Below are 20,678 nucleotides of genomic sequence, written 5' to 3' on the forward strand. Positions count from 1 at the left end.
CATGTGTACACATATATGCATGATTCGTGCACATGCATACATAGACGTGTATGTAGAAATGTCAAATAAAACTTACAGCCCTTCCGTATAAAGGAGTGCAGCTTCACAGGGTCCTTGGAAGAAGCTCTGATTTCACAGAGTAACTTACTGAATTTCCGAGATGTCCCAAAACAGAAAGTCAGTATTCCTTTCACTCGTAAACTTTAGATCTGTAGGGCTGATCCATGGCATAGGGGCTACCTAGACCTGTAGAAACTCATGCCTCAAGATATTTTTTTAAGCCATCTATGCCTCAGAATTCCTGACAATTTTTTTTTATTATTTATTATGGTTTCCTTATTTTTTTCATTTTTAACAGGGAAAATCCATGCCAAACCTCATTAGCACAGCCATAGAGGTGCAGGCGTGGGAGCTGGAAGCGCGGCCAGTGTCAGGCAGCACCTGGGGCGGGCACAGTGCGTGCGGGGCTGGCAGAGGGAGCAGCCTGCCCCGCCGGGGTGGTACCCGCAGGATGCCGGGGTGGTACCTGCAGGATGCTGGGGTGGTACCCGCAGGACGGCGCGGGGCTGGCATACGAGCTGTGTCACCCTGTGCACGCAGGAGCAGTCAGCACTGGAGCATGACGTTGCCTGATTTTAAAAGGCTGAGCTGCGCGAGCGTGATTTTTCCTAGACATTGTGTTGAAGCGATGTAAGTCAGAAGTTCCTGAAACCAAGGCAGTGCTGATCAAAAAACCGGAGGGGGCTTTTTAGTGCATCCAAAGTGCTAACCAAATTTAAAAAAAAAAAAAAAAATCAAAATTTAATATTTTTTTTATTATTCCTTTTTTTTTTTTTCTTTTTTTCATTTTGTACTGATAGTTCTGTTTTGACTTGGTGCTTAGATTCCACATCTGGTCACTGTGAAATCCCAAGGAAGCTCCTTGTCTGGGTCTCAGTCACTGCATGAACAGCCTGCAAAGGGACTGGCTGGGTTTCAGGAGGCTCTGACGGTGACCTCTCACCGCACTGAGATGCCAAGGCAGAACTCGGACCCCACCTCAGAAAACCCTCCTCTGCCCCCTCGCATTGAAAAGTTTGACCGAAGTTCTTGGTTACGGCAGGAGGAAGACATTCCACCAAAGGTAACACTATCGCTCCTCACTTTCAGCACGTCAAAGAGGCAATCCCAGAGCTAAGCCCCTGCAGGATGGTGCTGCGCTCAGCACCTCCCGCAAAGCAGAGTGGGCAGGACCGAGCCCATCCCCGTGGCTCCACGGCGGGTACCCACCTGCCCAGGGGCTGCGTTTCCCAAGGCAGGTTGTGCGCAAGATGCTGGGAGCTGCTCTCGGGTGCACAGACAGCGCTGCAGAATAGCCTTGCCCTCCAGCAGAGAAGGTTCTCGAGCCCAGACAGTGGCCAAAATAAATTAATATCTCCTTTCCCCAGGATAAAAAACAACCTTCTGTTCAAATAGAATTATAGGAACATAAGATTTGTCATATTCAATAAGAGAGGTCCTTTTTAGTCCGGTACCGTGCCTCCAGTTGAAATCAATATTTGATGGAAGACTTGTAAGGGCTCCAGAAGCTTTATACATTCATTGACATTTTGGCAGCGTCTGGCAGTACCTCTTTAATTAAGACTCTTCTGGACCAGTATTTCGATTGCGTTGTTTATACACCTTCATTTGGGAAGAATTATCACTTGGCCATTAAAGTCCCCCTTACAGCGAATCGGTGCTCAGCCTGGGAGGATTTTTGCAGAGAATAAATGATTACAAATTGATTAGTGACAGTGAGGCAGTATTTGGCCCTGATTGAGAGGCAGTTTTTCTATGTGTTAACAAAGTAAGTGACTTGCCTTCTCAAGAGCAAAATAGCAGCTACCAGGTAAGCTTGCCTCCTGTGCGAGGCATCTGTGGTGGCCTCTCACATGGGTGAATAATGCCCCTATTTCTGCTACCACCAAGCAAGAGGAGACATTGCTGCTCACCTACAAGGGAAAAGAAGCCAACAGCTCCTGGAGCTGTTCATGTGCTTTGCTCTTCAGTAGTGCGGGAGGGCGGCTGCCTGGCTGTAACCTAATTTTGAAAAAACCCTTGCAATGTAACGTTGGGTTTTGCCTTGAGTCCTTTGAGAAGGGCATCTCGTAACAGCAGTGATGCACTATGCAGTGAGACCACAGCACCTGCTCCTTGGGAAAAAGCTGTTTTCCAGCACCGTGGGGTATTTTCCCCCTTGGCTGAGGGAACGCGAGCTGTGGAAGGGGTCGCCACCAGATCGCATTTAAGCCTGTCGTGTAATACCCATGAGGAGTCTGACTTTGCGTTTTAGTGCCCGAAGTGGGTTGGATGTGTTTGTAAGCAGGAGCTAAAGGACTGCCCCGTGAGGCAGGGCCAGCTGTCTCTGTGGTCCGGGGTCTTGTTTCTGCCAGTGCTTATGGCTGGATGCTTCAGAGGAAGGTAAAAAAACTCCCCAAGTCCTGACTGCAGAGTACCCTGCCTGGAGGTGAGATGGCTTTTTAATGAGACAAGCTGTGGCTAGCGATGCCGCAGGGTATAAAGCTCACTCGCTCTCTAAATCTTTTCATCTTGCCTAACAGAACTGTGTGTTTATTCTCAAAAAAAACCAACAAAGCCTAATCATTTTTTCACTAATCCCGCCGAGCCCTTGGCCGCTCTGTTACCTGGTGCAAGGTATTGCATGGTGAGTATCGTCGTGCCTCTCCACATCAGCCTGCGCTGCCAGGGGGTGAGACCACCGCACCTGCAGCCACGCAGCGATGCCTGTGCTCCCACGGGATGGGGCTCCAGGGTTACCTGCCATGGTTGGCTTTGGGTTTCTGCTGGTGGCAGTGGTGGGGAGCCATCCGAAGCAGCAGCATCTGAAGCTTAATGACAGTCATAGTGTTTAATGCGAGTGTCAGGTGGATGGGTCTGGATCTTTCCACTGTCAACGCTCTTGTGTGCCCACCTTGACCACAGTCAGCACCACCTCCCTGCTGGCAGCCTTATATCCAAACTAGAGATGCTAAAAACTCCACCTTGGCTGCTGAAATGGCACTTGAGTCTGAATTTTATTTGAAAAATTACATGTCTGGGTTTTGTTAGATCTAAATTATATGTATGTTTGCGTGTGTATGCATACATTCAGTTTTGGAAAAGTAAATGTCCTGCCTGATGGTAGCGGGGCTGCGCTGGGTGTTGCTCGGGGCTGCTCTGCCGGGAGCATCCCTGAATGCACCTTTGCAGCTCGTTTCTGTCTCGCATTTGGACGATTCCTGCTAAAAGCCAAGAGCGTTGTGGTTTATAATTGCTATAAACATTGCCCATCTCTCAGTGGGAAATCAATTGGAAATCCAGTCTTAAGGCAGTGCTGGAAGGTGATCTCTCAGATGGGCGAACGGCCGGCTGATGTGGTGGAGCAGACTGGGTGACGGCAACAGTCTCCTTGGTTTTTTTCCAGGTGCCTCAACGAACCACTTCCATATCCCCTGCTCTGGCGAGGAAGAACTCCCCGGGCAATGGCAGCGCCCTGGGGCCCCGGCTGGGCTCCCAGCCCATTCGGGCAAGGTACGGACACTGAGGGGGATGGGCAGGAGCGATCCCGGTGCGCTACCGCCTGCACGCCTCCCAGCATCGCCCAGCTGGGGAGCCCCAGCATGGGCTGGAGTTTAGCCCTGCTTTAGCTGGCTGGTGGAACCACCAGCTTTGCAATGCTTCTCTTGTCGCTGGGGTGAACTTTTGCACCTCTTAGTACTTTGTACCAAGGGCTGTGAGTGCTTGGATCCCTGGAGGTTTTGCTCCCTGGGCTGGATACCTTCCTGGGCATTGCAGGGTTTGGAGGTGGATAGTGTCTCCTGCTGTGGGGCCAAACGGGAATTTGGGTGCTCCCTTTAGCGGAATTAGGTTCTGGTTCTCCCATCGTCACCCCTTGCATGTAAGGGCACCCACGTAAGCCAGCGGGGAGATCTCAGTGATGCATACCATACATTTCCTATGCATCAGAGCAGCTTTTCACAGATAAGGACCAAGGAATGTGCTGGGAGACAGACACTGTGGTACAGCTTGGTGAGATCTTCCTTAGATGTAGATCAAGGATTAAATTCCTTTTGGCTTCCTAGGACTAAGGCCTTTAGCTTAGCCAGATCCAGCTCTCCAGCAGGGCGCAGGGTGTGCTTATAGCACCCCGAGGGAGGACGCTGCACCACAGCAGCGGCCCGATCCTGCCATGTCGGAGCTATGCCTGGGCATGCTTAAAACAAGCAGGGAAGCTGACGGGCTTTGCTCAGAGCTGGATGGAAGAAAACAGGGCTTAGTCATGCGAGAGCTTGTGGCTGGTTTGCAGAGCATCATGAGCAAATCTAGACCTCAGACAGGCAACTCTCGGGGTTCCACATAGCCTTGTGTGATGGAGCTCCTCGGTTTCTTCTTCCTGCCTTGTCCTTTCAGGATGAGGTCAAAAAGCAAAGGCTGGGATGTTCATAGCCATGTGCTGTCACCAGTTTCAGCATATGCCTGCCTTTCCAGCTCAGTTCCCCAGCCGTACATCAGCAAATTCACTCACAGTGGGCAGCAGCTTAGAGTAGCTGGCAGGGGTAGCAGGAGGACAAGTAGTTGTTGTTGTTGTTGTTGGTTTTTTTAATTAGAGGGGAAAAAAATTGTATCGTGCTTTGTTCTTTATTGCTCAAGGCTGAAGCATTTTGAATCCTTGAAAACATTGTTCTTTTAATTAGCTGTTGCTTGAAGGACAACTTAAAATGCAGGGGGATATTGGACTGCGTAGTCCTAGTAAGGGATGGTACAGAAAGTAAAAAGGGTAATGGGAGTCTGGGGTTCAAGGTGAAGGTTGCCCAGTGTTTCCTGCAGCCTCCGGGTCCCAGTCTTGGCCAGTACAGGTAAATACATAAATTGCCAGTTTTCAAGTACATTTCATGAGTTAATTTAGCTAAGGACATGTCAGCCGTACAACACAAGATGGAGGCCTTCAGTTTAATGAAAATCGGAGATGATTAGGATGCTCCCATATCCATTAAATTTAAGCGTTCAGTGAAATGATTTTATATTTTGTTTCTCTCACAGTAATGTAACATTTCTCCAGTTTTCCTGTTTAACCATCTCCCCTGTTGGTTCTTGATTCCCCCCCATGCATAAATTGGAATATTATAAAAATACGCTCGCTTTTATTTGTGACCCCGTCGTACCAAACGGGGGGATATATTTCCTTGCACGCAGAAAGCCACTGTCTCGCTCCCATCATTTCACTACCCACCTGTGTCAGTAACAGTAGGCAGGGATTTTACATCATGCCCATGCTAGGCAGTGTCCGGATGGTTCTGCCAGCGAGCCTGTTATGCCAATGGGCCTTTGCACAGTTTGCACCATCGTGGTGGTTCTGAGGGATGCACCATACGTACCCCGCAGACCTTGCACTTCATGTGCCCGGCCTCCGACTGCAACTGCATTATGTCATGTGGCACTAATACCGCATCAGCTTTAAGTACGCAATGTCCTAATTGAACTTGAGCGAGAAAGCTTTCTATACATTTTTAACAGGACTTTGAATAATAAGATCAATTAACAGAAGTATTGTATAAAGCCAAATTGGATAACTCTGCGTGAACATGTCTTCTGATGTCATTTCAGTGCCAAATAAGAATTAATTTCCTAAAAGCATCTGATACCCAGAGAGATATTAGTCATTCTTTGCGTATCGAGGATGCTTTTTATTCTAGATTTATGCATGTTCACAAGGGTGAGAGAACTCAAGGAAGAAAAGTGGATATCTGATGCAAGTTTGAAGAGAAGCCATAAAAATTGGGAAGTGTGAATAAGTGGTAAAAGTGATCTGCAGCCTTCTTGCAAACCTGAGCTCCTTTCTTCACTGAAATACTTCTCTAACTGCTATTAGCAAATTCCTGCTTTTATGATGAATATTGGTGGTTAATTAGGTAACGCCAGCATTGCGCGTCTACAGGCTGAAAGGGAGTTCTGAGCAAATAATCTTTTAATGTTTTGCCTAGTTTGCCAAAGTAAGCAGTAGTTTCTCTAGCACATTTTTCATCGTGGTTGTGATGCGATGTTCAGTGTCTAACCCTGCATCATCCATCAGTGGGGCTTGCAGGCTCAATAGCTTCAGAAGAGAGGACCTCAGCCCTGTCTTCTCCAGCAGGGGAGGTGTCCCCTCACCCTTGCAACTGTCCCTGCCACTGTGGGAAGAGGTCTGAAGCCCCAGAGGTGTGTGTGACACAGGCTGACGGTGACCCTGTTTTGTGCTCCCGCAGCAACCCGGACCTGAGGAGGACGGAGCCCATTGTGGAGAGCCCGCTGCAGAGGACCAGCAGTGGCAGCTCCTCCAGCTCCAGCACTCCCAGCTCCCAGCCCAGCTCCCAGGGCGGCTCCCAGCCCGGCTCCCAAGCTGGCTCCAGCGAGCGCAACCGAGTCAGAGGTGAGATTCTGGAAAATATCCCCTAGCACCAGGCACGCTTCCTCAGGCTTGCTTGGTAAGCAGGCGGGGCAAGAGGTCTGTGATCTGTTTTTTAAAAAATTTAAAAGAATCAAAGGATTCATCATTTCTGGTGTATTTCTGTGACCAGCCGGCCTCCTTGCAAACAGAGATGCCGACATTCCTTTTGCCTGGACGTGGATGTAGGATGCTCCCAGGGCATCATGTGCTGCTCCAGCGCTTGGCATCACAGTGCCAAGGAGCTGGTACGGAAGGAGGTGGGGATTATGCTCTAGGGTGAACAAAAAAAATACCACTGTGCTGCCTGTCATCATCAACCCAAGCTCGCTTCTTCTACGATGGTTTCTTTGGGAGTGATTTTCACTTTTGGTGGGTATATAATACTATTTTTGGAGCTTTGTCTTTGTGCAAAGCCTGAGATGGGAGCGGAAGAGTGAATTAGCCCCTAAGAAGTTTTCTCTTAAAATGCTTTTGCCAGGCAGCCGTGCTGACACTGGGTTTATGTTCCTAGCCGAATTGTTTCCTCTCATCCTAAAGCCACTCTGAAAGATGCTCCATTCCCCATTTAATAGCAGTAGGAGTTGCTAAAGCACATACAACCAATCCATCTGCATTTCTGGCGCAGCCTCGCAGTGTAAATCCCCAGGGCTGAAGCACATTAAAACAAATGTTGCCTCCATGCTTTGAATTTTTTATGGCTTGGCCGTAAGATGACGTGTCTGTTGTTGAAATCATCGCTCCAGGTAGACAATAAAAGGGGTTTATCACCAGTTGTCCTTTTCGGTATAGTTTTGTTTTTACTAATGAGGAAGCCTGTGACAAATAATGTCCTAGCAATGTCAGATGCTGCAGAGCTTTTAATTTATCACACGCCCTGCTCTTTAGCAAAGTGAATTTGTTTCTTGAGTAGAAAAAAGGGCAGTAACGCTGCGAGAGGGCGGCTGTCAGTGGGGGCCGGGCTGGATTGTGGCTTCTGTTGCTGTATTGATGGAGACTTGTTGCAGTGACAGTCAAGCACAGAGGAGCAGGAGGGCTTTTCGAGACAACAGAAGGAAAATGATGATGAAACCCCCGCGCCCACCTGTCCCAGGCGACAGGATGGAGCGACAGCTTTCAGCATTTTAATTCCCACTCTCTCCGCTTGCCTTTTGCCCAGGGAACGCCAAGCCCGAAGGGTCCCCTGTGCTCTCCCATGAGCCCGCCAAGGTAAAGCAGGAAGACAACAGGGACGTGACGCGACCAAGCCGACCCGCTGTGAGTCTTAAATTATTTCCCAGGGGAATGTTGCCAGCCGGCTTGGCCATGTTTCCCTTCGGTGCGGTAGCACAGCCGCGGGGACCCCGAGAAAGCGGCTAAGTACTGTTGCTCCTCCAGCAGCGAGACTGCAGAGCAGCAGTACGGCGAGAGCCCGTGGGAGAACTGAATGCTTAAGAGAGTGCATGGGTTTTTATCAGGAGCCCAAGTCTAGGGGAAAGCGCTTAAGCCTGTGTTTTCACATGAAGCAGATGCTTAAGAGCTTTGCTAGCTTGGGCACGGTGGTTGCCGATGGCACATTGTTGTGTTCCGTGGTGCATGTCCCCCCGCAGCAGCCCAGCGGAGGGATGCTCTGCTCGGGAAGGCTGGGCGACCGGCCCCTGACAGCCTTCACAGCTTAAACCCAAACCCGGTAGCGGTCTCTGTACGCTCCCGCTTTTTTATTCTGAGCAAAATCTCATCCAAAATGTTTTCTCCATGTTTAATGCTGTTGACATTTGTATTTGAAAACTGCAGTGTTGGCCTAATAACAAAATGAATTTCCACTGCTGCTCTTTTTTAATGTGTATTAATGTTTTGTTGATGTTGTTTTTCTTCTCTACACTCCACAGCGTTGAGCTAACAATTCTAATTTTATTTCTAACCTGCTTGCCCTTCCTCTGGCTTTTTCCTGTCCCGATCTGTTTCCTCTGATGCTGATTATTCTTCCTTTACCCACAGAGCTATAAGAAAGCTATAGATGAGGTTAGTGATATCTTTTCTCAGTGGGTCATGCCTATGCAAGGTTGACGAGATAGCACTTAATGTCAAACCGGGTTTTCTTGGTGCTGACATTGAAAAAGGCGGCGATGCAATCTCGGGTCAGACGGGCGACCGAACGATTGCGTTGCAGCGTAGGGAGCGTGCCGGCGGGGAGGGGAGCAGCAGCACCGCTGTGTTCTGCTCAGCCGTGGGCTGCCTGAGACCCCCTGGCCGTGCCACTCGCGTGGCGGCCGTGGCGGGCAGCAGCCCAGTGTCCATACACGGAGCAAACGGTGCTGCCCTGTTCGGTGTGTTTGCAGGAGGAGCGAGAGCGGAGGTTGCTGGTGCCGGTGGAGGTGTTGCGGGCAGCCTGCACCGCTCACCGCATTCTGCTCGCAGCGACAGCCCCCGGCTGCCCGCTGATTTCAGTGGGGCCATCGAGCGCTGTTTGAAATGCGTTTTAACCTAAATTTGGATAAAGGCCTTGGCAAATAGAGGAAAACGGAGTGGTGGAACACCATGGGTAATTAATTCTCAGGGACCAGACCATCAGCTGCAAAGCCAGAGTCAGCAGAGCCGTCTCACATGTCAATGGGCGATGCTACTCTGTCCATCCTCTTAAAAAAATAAGAAACCTAAATTACACCTTTTTCACCATATGGTAATATTTTAAATGCACATGCATCTGGCAGCAGTGAATGTTTAAATGATTATGGGAAAAGACAAACACTCCTGATGTAGCATTTCACCTGCCTCACACGTGCATCGCTGTGCACACGCTGCCGATACTGGTGCCTGCGGGGCTGCAATGGGAAGCACCGCTGTTGGCAGCCTCTGCTGCAGCCTCTTTCCTCTAAAAATAGAAGATATGAAAGAAGGAGGGTGTGCCAGTTAGTTAACTTGTTCTCTTGGATAAAACATGAGCAAAGCATTTTGTTTAATGTGGTGCTTTGTTAAGAAAAAAGCACATAAATCAGTGTCTAAATAGAGGCAGCGTGTGTGCTAAATTCAAGGTCAATGAGCTACGTGATTGTTGGAAACCAGTCTGATTCCAGCAAATATTAAATCTAAAGAAGTTTTTGTAATTAAAAGTAATTAAAGAGCACTGATACTGCTAACTTGCGTGTTATGTCACCCTTAGTAGTAATGTTTCAAATGTTCAAACACATGGAACTACAGAGCACTTTCTTTCTAGTTGTCAGATTGTTTTTGGTCCAAGAGCAACTCAGCGAAGCCATTTAATCCTACAAAGTGCTCGTTATTTAGAGAAAACGATAGCATCAAAGAATCAACCATCCCGAGGCCAAGCTATAACTAGGGAATATGACTTAACTGGTGATGCTGTCTGGGAGTGTTATTGCTGTTACAATTTCCAAATTAGTTATTAAAAACTATTTAAGCTGGGGTTGAAAACACTTGACCGTCTTCTAGTGACGACCAGAGAAGGCTGGTGGGGTGCCTTGAAGCATGTTAGAAATGGAAGGTGCAAACCAGAAGTAATTTTCACGGTCCATCCCTGTGATAGGGAAGGGTTCGGTCCTAGCCCCACGCTGCAGCAAGTCCAGCTGCAATTTTAAGACTCTTACACAGTCCTGAAGTCTTTTTTAAAGTTGAGAAGGCTCCAATCCAACTCCAAGGCAAGTGCTCAATGAAGAGCATATTTTATATACTCTTAAATGGAAAAAGCATTGTTAAGCTGTTGAAATTGTCATTGATTCTTATTTAGGAAAAAACGCAATCACATCATAGAAGCTGCTACAGCGCTAATTAAAATAATTAGTTGTCGTGACTGCAGATTTGACTGTATTTCAATCCCAAACGTGTTGGCATCAAAAATAAACTCTTGAAATACCACATTCTCTCTTTAATCATGATAAAGAGCCCTTCTTTAAAGGTACAGAGAGCATCTGGAGAGGGATATGTAATACGCATCACAGGTACCTGCTAGGAAGCAGGTATTGATCTTTTTCTTTTTTTTTAAAAAAAAGCTTTTTTTGGTATACCAACATTTATGGGTCTGGTGCAAAGTGCTCTGACGCCCATGGGCGCATCTCCCCTCTGTCAGAGGCCGGGCAGGGCAGACCTGGGAGCAGAATGTGGGGCTGTCCGCCGGTGGGAGCCCGCCGGGAGGTGTGGGTCAGCAATAACCACGGTACAAACGGCTTGCAAAATATTCCTGCTTCACGGTTAAAAAGTAAACCGGGTTTGCATCTCAGCCATAGAGGTTTTCCATCCTTTTCTTCACGTGTCGACGGGATAGATTTTAAGAGCTTCCTTTGCAACCGTAATTAATATTGCCGTAGTCGCCCTGCTGGAACGGTAAACTGGAAGTGCAGTAAATGAGAGTATGGCCGTAAGACAATTGTGGAATTTAGTCTTTTTCAATGAGTTTCTTTCTCCCTAATCCTTTATCTCTGACCGAATGCGCTGATGCCTACCTCGGTCACTAATATAGGGAGAAATGGTAAGACTGACAATTGCGATGCTTTGTTCGTCATGTGCATGTCTTGTGCAACAGAGTTCTCTAACCCATTCTAATTCGAGCTCTCATGCTTTTCTGCCCTACTGCTTCCCCCTGCATTGCTATAAAAGCATGTAAGATAACAAAAAGTCTCTTTTCTACACGGTGCCTGCCATGTTCCTTGTTTTGAAATAGCAGTGTCTATTTTATATGACTGTCGGGTCTGAGACCTCATCAAAGTCATGGTAAACTGAAAAATTATTACTAGGCTTTGGGACTGCTCCTATCATTTTTTTCTCGTTTCAAGGCTTTTTTGGTTTTTTTCCCCCTTAGCTTGTAGGCTGCCACATTTCACATAAAGTGCTTAATGGGTCCCGCTGAGGGAAATTTTTTTTATTATTTATTTATTTATTTATTATCGTGTGGCTGACTCAGAGCTGTGACTCCAAAGTCTGGCTGAGCTGGGCGCTTCTCCTCGTGCTCCTCACCGCCTCTCGGCAGCCACCCGACAGCGGAGACTCACCACGGAAGCAGCTCTTGACGTGGGGATTGCACCACTCCATGGGAGACGCTGTCATTGCTTCCTTCCCAAATGCATTTATTACAGAATAAATACAGTTACGGGGTCTCTTTGAGAAGTCTGAAAGAAGAGAAAACCCTGCAGGAGAAATTCTCCGAGCCAATCTTTGAAATGACATTGTTTTCCAGTTTACTATGATGGTGACTGAACTTCACCTTTTCCAACAAATATAATTTTGTCGTGTATATACATATAAGTGTGTGTATATATATGCACATACACGTTCCAAACAGAAAAAGAAGAGGTTGGCTATTGATTTTTCAGTGAGCGTAAATCAGTTTTGTTTTGTTTAATAAATGCTACATGCTACAAACATTGTCTTAACGTTCGTCTCATGTTTGTAATGACTCTGTAAAGCTCTTTCTTGTTGCTCGTGCTGTTAGCATTGGCTTTTGAAGAGATGTATGTGACGTTCTCCTCGCTTTAAATATAATAGCCATCGCTTTCTTGTTTTCTTGCCCCCATCCCCCTTAGGATCTGACGGCCTTAGCCAAAGAGTTGAGGGAGCTGCGCATTGAAGAAACCAATCGCCCTCTGAAGAAGGTGACGGACTACTCCTCCTCCAGCGAGGAGTCGGAAAGCAGCGAAGAGGAGGAGGAGGATGGGGAAAATGAGACACATGATGGGACTGTGCCTGTCAGTGACATCCCACGACTTATGTAAGAAGCACTTTCTTTCGGGGGAGCAAACCGTGAAACCGCGGTGTGTCTTGGTCTGGAGGAGCAGTAGCTGTGATATGGGGCGTGTTCACAGTGTGTTTGGTGGCTGGCGTTGGGAACAGTGTCACGGTTGCAAGGGAGAGTGTACTCAGATGAGCCTTTTTCCTGGTCCAAACTAGAGATATTTAATGGGCAAAACTGAACTATTTCCACTGCACATTCAGTGAACTTGGACTCCAGGCTGATGGACCTGGTCCTGCTGATGAGCAAGGCGGGTGTTTGGCCGGGGTGGACGTGCCTGACCTCATCCACACCTTGAGTCCTGCCCGTGGGGTTGGCGTGCTGAAGCTCTGCCTGCTCTTGAGCCTGGTCTTGCCCCAAATTGAGCTGTGCTGACATACAGTACCTGGTGGCCTGCCCAATGCCAACTGGTAGAGCCAGGATTAGAAAAATTCTGAATCTTTCTATTCTGTTTTTGTCCTAGCACAGTCACTGTGCAGGCAGCAAAATGTGCTGGGCTAAAACATTGAAACAAAGTCATCAGGTTGTACTGGAGTGTGCCCATTACAGGTCATGGGACATATGTGCTGTTGAGTATCTCTGGATGAGGGAGGGGGGCAGCATAGCTTCAACAGGCACAAAACAGCTGCCACCACGCCGAGCTCGCCCGCGGAGCATCACTGCCCGGGCTCCCCACCCCGTGCTCTGCAGCACCAGCACTGCATGGGCACTCGGGGGGCTCTGCCTGGCCGTGGGGCCTGGCTCCTGCCCCTTTGAATTCACAGGGGAGTTGTGAGAAGGCTTTGAGGGATTATTTGCATTTTAGTCAGTTCATTGCCATTCTTCCTGCTAAACGAGTGATTAGTGGATACAGGTGTATCTGGCTTCGTCATGGTGGGGCATGGAGCGGCAGGCAAGGAGAGCTAGGGGGTCCACGTTACACAGAGTGCCAGGCTCCTGGGCTGGAGCTTCCTTCCAGCAGCAGCAGAAGAATGAGAGCTCTTGGAATTGGTTGGAGAAAGTCAGGAGACAGAAGGGTGGCTGTGAATATGCAGCAGTCAGATGGGCGGTGTTGAAAAGCGATGGTAGGCAGGTGTGAGCTCCTCACATGAAAGGTGCGGCAGAAGTACAGCGCGCTGTTTGGAGCGCTTTGGTGATGCCTGTCCCATCGTTTGATAGGATGTAGGTGAGGATCCGTCATCGAGCCAGTCCCTCCTTAGGGTCCCTGGGGCTCACATCTTTCGTTGGACCTGTAACCCCCTTGATCAACGCAGGCTTGCTTTGGCTTTTCACACTGCCCGGCTCTCTCGGGAGCCTCAGGGCATCGACAGGTGGGTGGGCACGGGGGTGACGTGCTAAAGGGTGGATTGCTTCATCCCGGTGGAAAGCAACCGGTCTGTATGGCTTTTGGATGCAAAGTAACGGGTCTCATCAGCAACATCTTCATAACCACCCTTGGCATTCTCCAGCGTGTGGGCAGGGCTGGGTAATCCAGAGGCACTTTGCCATTTGCTTTTGGTTTTGTTGGAATTATATTTAAGCAGCTGGTCTGCCAAGAGCCATAGTAAAGTAACGGTGGCTGCTCACCACCTGTGACAGCTGCTCTCAGGCACTCCTAAAATTTAATGTGTGTGAGAATAAATTCCAGCCTCTCTCTTGAGACAGGAGCCCAGAAATAAACTCAAGGCAGCATCACGGGTCAGGGCTCCGTTTTCAGCTGGAAGACAGCGGAGAGCTACAGGAGACAACTTGTACTCCTGCCTGCGCCTCCTCCAGACCCCATCCCCTCCCTGGTCATCTTTTGTCATCGGATGCTCTTATGTACTGTTCCCTGTTCAGGGCTTGAGATGGGGAATAAAGGGAGTGAATTATTAAACTTTCTTAAGCAGAAAAAATGATGTAAGGTAGAGCGGGACTGCAGCTCCTCGTTCCCTGTTTGTCAGTGCTCCTCTTGGGATACCTTGGGATGTGAAAGGCCTTTCAGGTTGGTCTCTGTGCTGTATCTGCAGTGGATCAACCTGACCCCGGTCCTGTATTTCTGGCAACATACATAATTTCTCCGTACATTTGAGTGGATTTATTTTCTAATTTTTTTTTTCCTGTGAGATACAAAGCCTTACCCTTACTGAAATAATACTGTATTGGAGGCATTTCCATGTAGCTTAGCAAAGGAAATAATCAACATTAATGTTGCTCCATTCTGTCCCCAGACCAACAGGAATTCCTGGAAGCAATGAGCCGTACAACCTGGGAATGGTGACAACCCACGGGCTAGAGACTTCCCACGCAGATACGTTTAGCAATATTTCAAGGGAAGGGACTTTAATGGTGAGGGAGGTAAGTTGTAAAACAAATATTTCCATGGAGCATCTTCAGGAGGTTTTGCCCATGTAAGCACAAAAACTAACAGTGCTGTGTGTCCGGAACACAAAATGACTGAGTAAATTGTGCTCGTTAGCGCTCTCGTTAATACAATTTACACTCGGAGCAAATGTGACAAGTGCAAATGTTTCTCAGAACTACAAACAGCAGTGAATAGTAATGCCAGGGCACGGCAGGGAGGATGCTGATACAAATGACTCTACCATAATCCCACAGTAGCTCCAGGTGACAGAAGTTATCTTCAATTTATGGCATTTAGTTAATACACTTGGAACCTGGCCCAAAGTTTCCCCTCTTCTTCCCAACCTTTTCCACCGTGTCACTGTCAGAGGCGTGAGGTGTTTGTAGAGCATTTGGAGGCTTTTACCAGGTCCTGTGCTCACCCAGCGAGCCGGCTGCGGGGACACGGGGCATCCCCCGCGGATGCGAGCCCCCATCCCGCACTCCAGCGCCGCAGAGGTAAGGCTGCGGTGGGAGCAGTCCTGGGTGAGGCAGAGCAGGCGCGTTCAGTTGGCTGTGGAACATCTCCCCCATGTTTCTCGGTTTCGCGGTTGCTGGAATGGGCTGGTGATGCTGCTGGAGGCGCAGGCGGGTAGCGGGTCTCCTGGTTAGGTGCAGGGGGCTCTGGCAGGGCAGTCAGTAAAATAGGGGAGTCACTGTCCTGGCGGCATGTAAAGGCAGTGGATGGGAGAGGAGGAGGAGGGAGGGGAGTTTGGAGTGAACAGTCATAAAGGAGGAATGTTCAGGTCAAATGCAAACTAGACTTGAGCAGCATGGTAAGCCTTAATTCAGTTTGTGTAAAATGTTCACATATGAAGGGGAAAAAAATGAACGCAACTTTGAGAGAGAAGGAGTAGTTAGCAAAAGAAGTTGCAGCACATTTGCTGCCTTTCTCCACGAGTTTTGGAGGTGGGCAGCAACACACAGCTCACCTCACCCCTCACTGGCGTGGAGCTGATTGCAGCCGGGACCCCCGCAGCCTGGGCAGCCCTCTGAGCATCCTTGTAGCAGGGAGGCTGATGCGGTTGACTGGGAAAACGAGTCGCTGCTGTAACAGGCAGCCGTTTCTGAAAGCAGCTTGGTGTTAAGCAGCACTACTGTAAAACACGTGTTGTGCCAGCAAGGCCGTATGAGAAAACCAGAAGGGTTTAAAAGCCACGGGCAAGACAAGCAGCTGGGAGGTGCCTTCGGGAGGAGGGAGCACGGTAAGAAACCCCCAGTGCAGCCTTGTGCTGGGTGCTCGCTGTCCGCTCCCCACCACCGCTGTGGCCGTCAGGGGACAGTCCCACTGAGGTCAGCGGGCTTTGGCAAAGGGCTTTTTGTTCTTTGGCGGGATGGCAAGGTGGTTGAGGGTGATGGTAGCGAGCAGTCAAAAGATAGATCTTGTCAGGACTGGTCAGAGACTTTGGTGAGCCTGTTCAGAGGGAGTTTTCCACTAATGGGCAAGTCTCTGTGACAGCCTCATCGATGTGCTCCAGGTAGGTGAGATTCATCAAAATGGCAAAAATCTCAAAATGGTAAGTGGGGAAGGGAGAAGCTTCCCAGCACTTGCCTTGCACGAGGTGGGGATGGGGTGGAAGGGAGCCCCGGGGAAGCCCCGGGAACCTTGTGCACAGAGCGAGATGCCAGTTGTGCTGCCAACGTCCTGCCGATGCTGCCGCTGTTCACTGCTGGTTTGGGTTACAGAAACATGCAATGGGGCTGTGTTGGCATTTGCAGTCAGGCTACTCACTGGCGTAGCTGTGCAAAGCTCTTCAGGCTAACGCTGATCAAGGAGTCAGATTCTGCCATCACTGGTGGCCAGTAGTCATGTGGGAAGAGAGCTGGCCATGGGGTTTGCACCCATGGTGGCAAGAGCGGAATCTGTCCTATGTTCCTTGTCTCAAAACGACAGTGATCAGGCTTCTCTCGCTGTAATGTGGCTAATTACTCTGCATTGACTTTGTGATTAATCCTGTCTTTATTTCTCCTGGGGTGGGGGGATGGTTTGCTGCTTGCCCGATTGCATGGGGATGGAAAGAGAGAGGGTCCTTCTCCTGTGCTTGCTCTGGGAACTGGGGGACTGGCAACGACTTGGTTTTGTTTGGATTTTTTTTCTCTTCTTTTTCTCTTCCCCCCCCCCCCCCCCCCCCTTCTCTTTCTTCCTCATGCCTTGTGTCTCTGCAGACCTCTGGTGAAAAAAAGCGTTCTGGCCACACAGCCAGCAATGGCTTTGCAGGTCACATCAATCTGCCTGACCTGGTGCAGCAAAGCCACTCGCCTGCAGGCACGCCGACCGAGGCCCTGGGGCGAGTCTCCACGCATGCGCAGGACATGGACTCGGTGCCTGAAGTAGGTGGTGGGGGGCTCCTCTTTTCTCCTTTGCATCGCTTTAAACAAGTATTAACATCTCTGCCCCGTGAAGGGGGTTTTCCTGCTTTCCTCCCTGGCTTTCTTGTCTCTGTCTCTGTTTCTGGTCCTCGTGGATGAGTGTAGTGGAGATGCAAGGGAATCTGGTGGCTTATTGTTGTATGGGTCTATATTAGGTCTCCTGTCATGCCCACCAGCTGGAATTTCGGTGGCGATGGCTTGAACGCTGCTGAATGATGTGAAAGCCCCATCTTTTTTTCGTACTTGGAAATACAAGGCAGTTATGAGAGCCAGCGATGCCATTGATTTCAGCCGGGCCCAACTTCCACCTGTGCAATCCCTGATACTTGATGTGACTCAGAAGGTTAGCAAGAAACAAAGCCAACGGAATTCTGGATGGTTCTTCAGACTAGAAAAAAATCTGCACATCTTTAAAATTGTGTGTTTCCTGTCATGGCAAAGTATTCCCTCCTGGTAGCGGTTTTACAGGGACATGATAGAACATTAACATTGTATAAGGTGTAAAAAGTCTTAGAAATAAGACAATTGTTGTGTCCTGCTTACCATCACCAGCTATGGGAACCAGGCACGGTTCTCTGTTTCCCCACGAGAAGTCAAGCCATTTGGTGCTAAACAAACTATTTAATTTAGTTTTTTCTTGTCGTTTTGTTGGTTATAGATCAAAACTTCTGTCATCGTATTCTCTTTCATAGAAAGGGTGTACTCATTTTATGGTGTACTTTTACTACCAGTATAAAAATAGAAATTGCTTGGAATTGGGCATTGATAAAACGTAAGAACAGATGGTGCGTGACTTGACCTCAAGGTTTTACCCATTTCCTCGTTGCCTTTAAAAGCGGCGATGAGCGAGTTGATCCTCGAAGTGACACCTTCCACGGTCATCCTGGGACTGCTTAAATGCAGGCAAGGGTTGGCTTTAAATATATGCATTTTTAGAATACCAACCAAGAAGATCTTTTCCATTTCTAAAACTGCATTTTTAGGGCTGAGCCGGGAGTGGGTGTAAGTGGAAACTTGGGGATTTAGTTCGCAGGCTTCCAGGTGACTCATGGTGCTGCGAGCAAAAGGAAGAGAGCAAGCACAACCTCACCCTGCAGCTTGATGCTGTCTGTAAGCCACCGTGGAGGTTTATAGGCAGTTGAACAGGACCTGAGGGAAGATGAGGGCTTAATATTTAAATAACAGACTTGGAAGTTATTAAAATGCCAGCTTCTTAGGAGAATAGCTAAATCTGAGCAAAGAAAAGAACTGCTCGGTGCATTGGGATGAGGGGTCTCTTTGTAATTCATTTGTCGGAAAGCGCCTGGCTCGCAGCTGGAAAGCATCCCTGTAAATGCTAAAATTTTTCGCTTTCTTGAATTGTTGGTGTTTTATGGAAAAGACATCCAGCACAGGGAAAAAAATGTGTTGTTTCTTGGGTATGAAAGAAGCACAAAGTAGCAAGTGTATCTGACATGCGCACACAAATATGGCCATACTGTGTATGTAAATGGGTGTCTGTTCCTGCAGCCGTCCCTGCAGCCGTCCCTGCCGCAGGCTGTTAACTCCTTCCATGGGTCTCGGTTACCATGTACTTTTTGGAAATCCATCCCGTTTCTATGGAAACCGGTGGGCTGTCAGGGGAATAGAGACAGGAGGGAGGCGGGATGTGCAGCGTGGTTTTGGCAGGCGCAGGGCATGGATGCCTGCTCACCCATGGATGCCAGCTCCAGATTGCTTGGAAAGTCCCAAGCCACAAGGGTGCTCCCACAACCGATGGTTTTTTTGCCCCTAAATCTTTTTGTGGCCCGCTGGAGGACAGGTCCGAGCCCAGCCCCGTTTGGGTACGGATGTGCCGGGGTGGTGGCATTCCCTGTGGCACACCTTCCCGGGGCACTTGTCAGCACCAGGGCTGCGGCAGTGATGTGCATGGGGAGCAGCCTGGTGACATGGAAGCTGAGGAAGATTTATTTCAGGGAAGGAAGATGTCCTGAGGAAGAAAAACGTAAGCAGTGCTGCTGCTGCAGCGTGACTTGGGGTTTGCTGCTGTTACAGCTCTTAACGGAGCTCATACATAGAGCACGGCCTGGGTGAATACTGGAGCAGGAAAAATAAGCTTCTTGACAAGTGGGGAAAATCACATCACTTCAGCTCTCAAGGCAAGGATTTCCTTTTGCCTGGGAGAAGGTCTTAACCTCATTTTTTGCCTTAACAAAGCAATGGCTTTAAAAAGAAAGCAACGCGATGTTGCGGTTTGTTCCTCCCCAAATGCCCTTGGCAAAGTGTTGGCCCTGATGTTCCCTGCGAATACCTTCAGGTTAAGTTTTGGCACCTTAGAAGTGGCCCTGTCTGCAGTCCCACCTGAGATGCTGCAGACAATTTAAAACACTTCACTGAAATGGCAAGCAACGTACGTGTTAGCCCCGTGAGGTGTGCTGAAGGCCAGACCGGGGGGTGCAGGGGATGCAGCCATGTCAGGGATGCCCTCTGATGAGCCTGAGTATCCAGGGCATCTTCAGGCACCCCCTGTTCAAATGCTCTCCCTAAAGCACTGCACAGCTCACCCCGAGCCTTCCCCACCTCCACCGCTTAAAGATCCTCCCAAAACTGGAGCAGCCAGACGTAGTCGAGCGTTGCTGGGTCCTGTCTCAGCAGTAGGTGTGAAGATCAGCGATAACAGCCTAGCAGAATGAAAAACAGGTGTTTTCCTTTTCCTAAAGAGCTGACTTTTCCTGCTTTCCCAGGGGCACCGATATTTTGGGCTTAGCCCAACAAACTCCTAGATAACAGGCAGTAAAAGCAGAGCGATATTATGGCTGCATGAGCTCTCCTGCTTTACAGGTCCTAAAACAGATTTCCACGACTTGTTGGAATAAAATCTTTGCTTGGGCTGTGCTAGTTAGCGTCTGGCTTTGGCACAAGGAAAGCAACGGTCCCACCTTTCCCAGCTCCCTGAATTACTCTGGTGGGTCGTGGGTGCCTGTCAGCTGCCTTCCCGGGGCTCCCAGCGTCCTGCCAACCTTGGCTGCACGGTGGGCAAGTGGGAAAAGCAAACCCTCGCCTGCCCGGCCCCCAGAGCGGGATTTTTAAGGCAGGTGTGTTAGATGCAGACAAGTTGGTTTTTACCTGCACTGACTTTTGCCTCTGGCCCTGCGGCTTCTCCGCTAACCGGTCTCATGGCTGGGCTGGGCTTCTGCCTGCGAGGAGGGCAGAGCCGAGTCCTGCTCCTCTCGCTTTCTGTTGCTCATGGACACTCACAAATCCAGTGTAATGTTTTTCCTGATCAGTTATGGGGAAGGAGGAGCAAATGTTCACAGAGGGCTCGGAAAGGGCACCGCAGGGGCAGGCACTGTGCCTGCGCAATTAGAAACTCTGACATGTACACACACACACAAAATGATTGTTTTTTTCTGTGCTCTGAGCTCTCTCTTCGCTGTTTATTTTCCAGTATGGTATGGGAAGTAGCACCAAAGCCTCTTTTACCCCATTTGTGGACACCAGAGTGTATCAGACCTCACCTACTGATGAAGATGAAGATGAGGACGAAGAATCATCTGCTACTGGTAGGAGACAATGTGGCAGGTTTAGGAGGGGAGGGCTTCATGGAAACCGGGTTGTGGAGCCTGGATAACCCCACTGAATGTCTTCCACGTTTCACTTGCCCTTGTCTGCACATTGCTCGTGTCAGCATCCTTGTGCTTCTTCTCCCCACCAAGTGAAATGCCACCAGAAAGGTCAGGGAGAAAGCCTGGGGCAGCAGCAATCCACCCCCCCACCTACCTGTGCAGCTGGGAGAAATGTTACTGG

The 20,678-nt window shown here is 49.1% G+C and overlaps 1 protein-coding gene across 9 annotated transcripts in view; it reads left to right on the top strand.

Annotated features, from left to right (window-relative positions):
* Positions 1-20,678, top strand: part of TNIK (TRAF2 and NCK interacting kinase) — a 163,172-nt gene that overhangs the window by 132,277 nt on the left and 10,217 nt on the right. For 3 of the 9 annotated variants that reach the window (XM_040612948.1, XM_040612947.1, XM_040612951.1), the window contains 10 exons: positions 884-1,123; positions 3,446-3,552; positions 6,264-6,427; positions 7,602-7,699; positions 8,420-8,443; positions 10,896-10,904; positions 11,956-12,140; positions 14,351-14,477; positions 16,689-16,853; positions 20,320-20,434. In XM_040612948.1, coding sequence (XP_040468882.1) covers positions 884-1,123; positions 3,446-3,552; positions 6,264-6,427; positions 7,602-7,699; positions 8,420-8,443; positions 10,896-10,904; positions 11,956-12,140; positions 14,351-14,477; positions 16,689-16,853; positions 20,320-20,434 — 1,234 coding nt within the window. The remainder of the gene's footprint in view (positions 1-883; positions 1,124-3,445; positions 3,553-6,263; positions 6,428-7,601; positions 7,700-8,419; positions 8,444-10,895; positions 10,905-11,955; positions 12,141-14,350; positions 14,478-16,688; positions 16,854-20,319; positions 20,435-20,678) is intronic. The other 6 variants (XM_040612949.1, XM_040612953.1, XM_040612950.1 and 3 more) reach the window with 4 other exon arrangements.

This window comes from Falco naumanni, chromosome 13 (assembly GCF_017639655.2).
Source record: "Falco naumanni isolate bFalNau1 chromosome 13, bFalNau1.pat, whole genome shotgun sequence".
Taxonomy (NCBI): domain Eukaryota; kingdom Metazoa; phylum Chordata; class Aves; order Falconiformes; family Falconidae; genus Falco; species Falco naumanni.